This window comes from Gadus macrocephalus, chromosome 1 (assembly GCF_031168955.1).
Source record: "Gadus macrocephalus chromosome 1, ASM3116895v1".
Classification (NCBI taxonomy): domain Eukaryota; kingdom Metazoa; phylum Chordata; class Actinopteri; order Gadiformes; family Gadidae; genus Gadus; species Gadus macrocephalus.
In genome coordinates this window covers 23,740,123-23,747,622 of record NC_082382.1, presented here as the reverse complement: position 1 = coordinate 23,747,622, position 7,500 = coordinate 23,740,123, and the positions used below count along the sequence as shown (strand labels likewise).

Here is a 7,500-nt window from a genome sequence, read left to right as displayed (position 1 = left end):
GTCATGTAGAGCTTAGTGGTTAGCTAGTAACTAGTAAGTATTAAAAAGCACTACTTTTACTTTTTTGATACTAACTAGTAACTACTCAAAAAAAAGAACTATTCATGTATTATCACTAAAATGATATATATATTTTTTTACATTTATCCACATTACTTTAACTGGGGGCCCCTAACTCAGGGGTGTGCAACCTTCACCGTCCAAAGAGCCTTCACATCTCCCAACTAATATAATTAATACGGGGCCACAAAACTTGTTGGACCCCTACAATTAATAAAACACAGCTTTATTTTTCTACTTGTAATGTGTTTCCCACCACTATCAACAAACCCTCAATGCATTTGTGCCCCGTACATGTGTTGATTTAATAAAAAATAATAAAACCAAAACCAAATCAAACCAAATCGAGTGCGGCGCGTGGGGTGGTTGGTCGACTGCTGCTTCACGACATCCTGCCGACGCCGCGACAACGAGCAGAAACCCTTTACAGCAGACACACTTTACGGCAAGCATCATAGCGTGAGGAAAGTTAGCCGGGTAGCTAACAACAACCGGTCCCTCGGTGAACTGTTCAGCGATATACTTTCTACATTTACATTAAGTTGACCGACCTGCCGACATGGACGTGGGCGAACTCCTCAACTACCAGGTAGATGTTGTCTGGACTGGATGTTTCTGTGTGGACGCACATGGTGGCGACGTTCATTCATTCTGAGCCTGGCGTTGTCACACAAACACAAACCTAGAACGCTAACATGGTCACCTGACAACATTTACTGTTCACCTTTATGGCCTAAACTATGTATTCTATCATGGTATATCACCGTATGTTGAGTGCTGCTCTGAAAAGGCTGTGATGTGTGAGTGCTGTTTGGTTACCAGGCAGTTAACCTGGTTTCGTGTTACCTACGTGTTATTTTATTTAGTGTATTTAAATGTATCTTGACTGATGTGTGTAAACATAGTACATATAAAATAAAATTATTCTGTGTGTCGTGGATATTCGTTATTAGTTATCTTTAGTGGTGCGGAAGTCCAAGGCGGGTTCTGTCCATTCTGTGAATTAATAGTAGAAACTATCAGAAGTAAAATCTGATTAAGATAATCTAACTGAAGTGCACATTTGTCTTTTCAGTCCTATTGGAGCTATTTAATTACTGAGCTGTACACATGTTGAGTGGAAATGCATGAAACTTACCCCTCCGTCCATGGCCATGTTGCTTTTCTGTGCTTTGCTTTTGTGCGTCTTATTCATTCATTACGTTTTGCGTTGATAATTTTTTGGTGTACAGTAATGAGTAGTGGTAAGAGAGATTTACCCCCAGCCGAGAGGTACTGGCTTTGATCCCCAATGTCCTTAGTCTATCTACGGGGCTTCCTAGAGCCAGATATTCCTACCTGCTCCTTGATGACGTTGATCTGAATTCATTCAAAGTTTCATTGGATGGAAGATGAACAGATAGATTCTTTATTCATCCCCTTGGGGAAATTCAGGTATCCAGTAGCTCCCGAAATCAGTCAACAGACAAACAACAAAATGCACAGTAAAAGTGAATAAGAAGTGAGCAATATTTGCACAATTTTTCAAGTGTACCAAAGAGAATGACTCAAGGTAGATTACGTGTGTGCTACTCGTTTCCCAGAACAGGGTAGGTTCCCCTCAGAATACTCAGTGTACCCCCTACCCTTCTAGACTTTTGAAAAGTCCACCTTGAGCTGAGTGCCCGTTTCGTCTCCTAACCCCTTCCTCTGTCTGACCGCCAGCCCGACAGAGGAGCGAAGAGAATCCGGGACGAGGAGGGAGGAGGCGAGGAGGCCAGAGGCGGTAAGCAGCTGAAGGGGGCTAGGGATCTAGCCCGCCACAGAGATGCAGCACTAGGACCTGGGGACGACCCGGACCAGGAGGACACCAGCGAAGACAGGAAGAGGATCCTGGAGAAGCTGATGGACTCGGAAGAGGAACCTGAGGTAAGTCGATTGGTTTCCTTTCCTTCCGTCCTTGTTACCTAACCTCAGTCCTTTGTGTTTGTTCCCTTCTTCCTGCCTAAGCTTGTTCCTCCCTTCCTTTATGGATTCCTTCTTCCTACCTTCACTTCTATCCTTCCCTTCTTCCTACCTTCGCTTCCGTCCTTCCCCCTTCCTACCTTCCCTTCCTACCTTCGCTTCCGTCTTTCCCGCTTCCTACCTTCACTTCCATCCTTACCTTTTTCCTATCTTCACTTCCATCCTTACCTTCTTCCTACCTTCACTTCCATCCTTCCATCCTTCCCTACTTTCTACCTTTACTTCCTTCCTTCATCAAAGTTTGTGCCCTCCTTTATTTGGTTGTTCCTTCTTTCCTTGCTTCCTTTCGTACTTCCTTCCTTTCCTCCTTGACTGACGTCCATCCTAAGTTTGTTCCTTCCTTCCTTCCATCGTTTCTTCTATCATTATTTCATACCTTCATGGTTTCACGTTCATGTGTTTGTTTATTATGCGGGGGGCAATGAGCAGGCATGGGGTCAAACAGGGCGCGATATGGGCTTTTAAATAGTAAGTTGGCTGTTTTATTTATAACGGTTAATATTGATGCTGATTAATTACCGAGTAATCACAAAAAAGTTCCCTTGTATTGTTTGTTGTGTATTATGATAAAACTCCCCTTTGACTGTGTTTAGCTATCCATCATATTAGCAGTTGTGATGTGATATGAACCGCCAGCAACCAAGCTTTATTTCACTGAGCTTCCATCCTAGTTCTCCCATCCAGATTGGCATCACGCACGAAAGTAAAGTAGAGCGGCTACCACCTGTTTTATAGAAACGTTAAAGGTTGCGCTGTTTAATGCAATTAGGTTTTGCCCCGAAACCTTTTAAAGCTGTTGAGGTTGATTTCTCTCACCCCCTGTGAATCCACCCGCGCCCGCTGAACGGCTCCGAGCTAAGTGCTTTAATGGTCTATAATGCCAGAAGAGTGTAATTTCGCACCCCTGTCATTATCCCAATGACGCTATATCGGCGTTTAAGCCCCACAGTGTGGCCTTTTCGCTGTAATCAAGTTAATCACCTGCTCGTTGTGGAGTACCCGAAGTCTCCTTCTGTGTGCCCTTTAAGAATGCGGCAACGCTCTTAATATCAGCTCACGGTCATGGCCACCGAAGTCTCAGGAGAGAACGCCTTCTCTCCTTGACCAGACTCCCTCTTTCCCCAATCCCTCATTCCCTACTTCTACTGAAGACAGGATATTAAACTATTGAGGGAATCTGACGTGCGCATACAAGCCAACAGGTGTTCGATGTCACCGTATGAATCAATGAAAATGAGAACCGCTATGCATTGTGGGATATTTTAATGCAATTTATGTTATCAAGTTGCGCACTTCCTTTGGGGGGACGTATGGGTCTTAAGTAGGGCACTAAATACAGGACTGGATTCGTGCGCTATTTGTTGTACACGTGTGAACGAATCTGGGCGAGGCGTCTCAGTATTGCCAACTCTATTTTCTGTTTTTTTCATCTGGGCTCTACTTCTGGTCTGCAGGGCGAGCCGGTGGACGAGAGCTCCGTGAAGAAGATGATCCTCACCTTTGAGAAGAGATCCTACAAGAACCAGGAGCTGAGGATCAAGTTCCCAGACAACCCCGAGAAGTGAGCGCCAAACTCAGCCCCCCCCCTTAACCTACACCTTAAGGACTACAGTCATCCTACTTAACCGACACATTTCGGACTCCAGTCACCCCCTTAACCTACACATTAAGGACTCAAGTCGTCCCCCTTAACCTACACATTTAGGACTCCAGTCGTCCCCCTTAACCTACACATTTAGGACTCCAGTCGTCCCCTTAACCTACACATTTAGGACTCCAGTCGTCCCCTTAACCTACACATTTAGGACTCCAGTCATCCCCTTAACCTACACATTTAGGACTCCAGTCGTCCCCCTTAACCTACACATTTAGGACTCCAGTCGTCCCCCTTAACCTACACATTTAGGACTCCAGTCGTCCCCCTTAACCTACACATTTAGGACTCCAGTCGTCCCCCTTAACCTACACATTTACTCCAGTCGTCCTACTTAACCCACACATTTTCAATGGACTTCAGTGACCATACTTTTCCCAACATTTCCTCTTCCAACTTAATTTACGCAGTCAGTTATTATGGTTCTCTAGTAAACATCCTACTCATTAGATTATCATAGGAATACAAAGGCCATATTTTATACTTTAGTATTTTTATGGCTACCATTCATTGTGTTGGATATGTATCGCAGAGTATCAGAGCTAACTACTGCTGTTCCCATAATGGCTGGTGGTGGAGTGATGCGATGACGTTCAGCAGGACATTTGATGTTAAAATTGATAAACAAAGAAATGACAATGTTGCCGCAAGTTTCCGGATAAAAGAACCCGTTCCCCCAACAGGAAACGGACCAATATTGTCCGTCAGATAAAGTTTTATTTTATGACTGTCTTAAACCTATGCACTGTGCGTGTGCTTTATTCCCATGGTTCGACCTGTTGTAACCCCCCCCCACCCTATCGCCCCCCCTCTGTGCTGCAGGTTCATGGAGGCGGAGCTGGACCTGAACGACATCATCCAGGAGATGCACGTGGTGGCCACCATGCCTGACCTGTACCACCTGCTGGTGGAGCTCAACGCCGTGCACTCCCTGCTGGGCCTGCTGAGCCACGAGAACACTGATATCCTCCACCACGGACCGCCACTGCCCCCTACTCGGGACAGACCTGGGGTTTACCTCCGTCCTCTGGGCGGATTCCATTCATGTTTTATTCTCATGTGTCATGTGTCTCATGTGTGTTTAAGAGGTCATGTTTACATCGATTAAGATTGATATTAGATGACGTTTTTTTTTAGTATTGATATGACTTAGGCCCAATCCCATTTCTACCCCTTACCCCTTCCCCTTACCCCTCCCCCTTGTTTTGAAGGGGTAAGGGGAAGGGGTAAGGGGTAGAAATGGGATTCGGCCTAAGGCCCAATCCCATTTCTACCCCTTACCCCTTCAAAACAAGGGGGAGGGGTAAGGGTAAGGGGTAGAAATGGGATTGGGCCTTAAAGTTAAATATAGAAGTCACAACGACACGCAGGCACACACGCCAGTTAACCTCGGACGCAGAGCAGACGCGTCCAGTGTGTTGTGGCTGCGGTCGGCGCTGTGCTTGCTGTAGAATAGACAATGCGGCCCACAGGAAGTGACAATGCAGGAAGTGACCTTAACGGGGCACCACATATCGCCATCGCGGTGGTGGACCTGCTGCAGGAGCTGACGGACATCGACACGCTGCAGGAGAGCGAGGAGGGGGCCGAGGTGCTCATCGACGCCCTGGTGAGGCCTGTCTGTCTGTCTGTCTGCCTGTCTGTCTGTCTGACCCTCTGTCTGTCTGTCTGTCTGTCTGTCTTTCTGTCAGTGCCGTCTGTCTTTCTGTCAGTGCCGTCTGTCTGTCAGTGCGGTCTGTCTGTCTGTCTGTCTTTTTGTCATAACACAATAATAATTCATCTATTAATGTGTTCCGGCCATGGGCCTATGATGAGTAATTTGAAAGGGTACTGGGTTTGTGTGTGTGTGAGAGATACGCATTTTTCTTTATTTGTTTCATATTGAAGTAAATAACAATTCGGGGTTCCTATGGTAACGTGTGTGTCTGTGTGTGTGTGTGTGTGTGTGTGTGCTAAAGCTGGAGGGCCAGGTTGTCTGGGTTCCTATGATAACGTGTGTGTGTGTGTGTGTGTGTGTGTGTGTGTGTGTGTGTGTGTGTGTGTGTGTGTGTGTGTGTGTGTGTGTGTGTGTGTGTGTGTGTGTGTGTGTGTGTGTGTGTGTGTGTGTGTGTGTGTGCTACAGCTGGAGGATCAGGTGGTCTGGGTTCTATGGTAACGTGTGTGTGTATGTGTGCTACAGCTGGAGGATCAGGTGGTCTGGGTTCCTATGGTAACGTGTGTGTGTGTGTGTGTGTGTGTGTGTGTGTGTGTGTGTGTGTGTGTGTGTGTGTCCTACAGCTGGAGGGTCAGGTGGTCTGGGTTCCTATGGTAACGTGTGTGTGTATGTGTGCTACAGCTGGAGGGCCAGGTGGTCTGGGTTCCTATGGTAACGTGTGTGTGTGTGTCTCCTACAGCTGGAGGGTCAGGTGGTCTGGGTTCCTATGGTAACGTGTGTGTGTGTGTGTCTCCTACAGCTGGAGGGCCAGGTGGTCTGGGTTCCTATGGTAACGTGTGTGTGTGTGTCTCCTACAAGCTGGAGGGTCAGGTGGTGGCCCTGCTGGTGCAGAACATGGAGCGTCTGGACGAGCAGGTGAAGGAGGAGGCGGACGGCGTCTACAACACGCTGGGTGAGCACCGCCCGTGGGCTCGGGGCTCCCCCGCGCCTCGCCTGCTGCCTTCCCATGATGCAGCGGGGCCTCCTCAAGGGGCGGGGAGATATCGACCGTGTACCGTTCGAGGGTCGTGGTCCAGCGTGGGCCGTGAAGCCCTCGGGAGACCGTCACCGTGGTGACGGGCTAAACAAAGAACCTTACTGACGATAGACACTCACTTTAGATAAGTATCCGCTGTCACCATGGCAACGTTCACTTTTATTTATGGTTCTGTGGTCTGTGTGTCCGTCCCTCAGTAAGGTGTGCAATTGAGTTTAAATTCACTTGAGTTTAAATTCACACGAGAAACAATGATGACTTCACAGCATCAGTAGTCTCAAAGAGTGGATAACCTTCCCAGCAGCACCAGTTCTCCGAAATTCCTGCCATGAGGAGTTTTGTTCTGAGTTTGACTTTTACGTGAGGTAGTGAAGTTAGAGAAGACAAGCCAGAGAAGATCTGCATTCAGTGAGATTGGTTTTTGTGTGAGGAGAGCCAGGAGGGGTTCTGGACTCTATTGTTGGAGCTCTGGGGGCCAGCTTCTCCCCCGCTGCTCTCAACCGCAGCCAAGAAACACCATCTCCCATAATCCCTGGCTGGGGTGTTGGCTGTTGAAGGAATACAAAGCCACAGGAGGGCTGGAGAAGATGACGTGCTGAAGACGCGATCTCTCTCTCTCTGTGTCTCTGACTTTCTTTCGGTCTCACCCTCTTTCTCTCTTTCTCACTTTCTTACTTCTTTTCGCTCTCTTACTTAATTCTGTTGACATTTGCTCTTCATGCATTCTCCGTCTCTGTGCTCTGTCTCTCTCACACTTTCTCTGTCTGTCTCTCACTTCCTCCCTCTCTTTCACTCTGCCTTTTAAGATTTGCTCTCTCTGGCTCTATCTCGCTCTCTCCCCCTCCCTCCCTCCCTCCCTCCATGGTGGAGGTTTTTGTGGTGAATCAGCTCTGCTAAGACGATCCTACCAGCGGATTGGGGCTGTATGTCAAGGGGAAGCTGCGGTTTGGGTTGTTGTACGTGCACGTTAGACCGTGAGTACACACACACACATACGAACCACACCACAGGGCTTAACCACTGTGGTCTGCTACTGCAGTATGAGGAATTATCCTTATTTATGACCAAATAGGGCAATATGTTCAGAATCAC

At 47.4% G+C, this 7,500-nt stretch overlaps 1 protein-coding gene across 1 annotated transcript in view; it reads left to right on the top strand.

The window, feature by feature from the left end:
• The first annotated feature begins 478 nt into the window (after positions 1–478).
• ctnnbl1 (catenin, beta like 1) overlaps positions 479–7,500 on the top strand; it is a 9,719-nt gene continuing 2,697 nt past the window's right edge. Inside the window, exons 1-6 of the mRNA XM_060060276.1 lie at positions 479–649; positions 1,765–1,968; positions 3,519–3,625; positions 4,541–4,677; positions 5,227–5,327; positions 6,231–6,324. Coding sequence (XP_059916259.1) covers positions 620–649; positions 1,765–1,968; positions 3,519–3,625; positions 4,541–4,677; positions 5,227–5,327; positions 6,231–6,324 — 673 coding nt within the window. The 5' untranslated portion in view covers positions 479–619. The remainder of the gene's footprint in view (positions 650–1,764; positions 1,969–3,518; positions 3,626–4,540; positions 4,678–5,226; positions 5,328–6,230; positions 6,325–7,500) is intronic.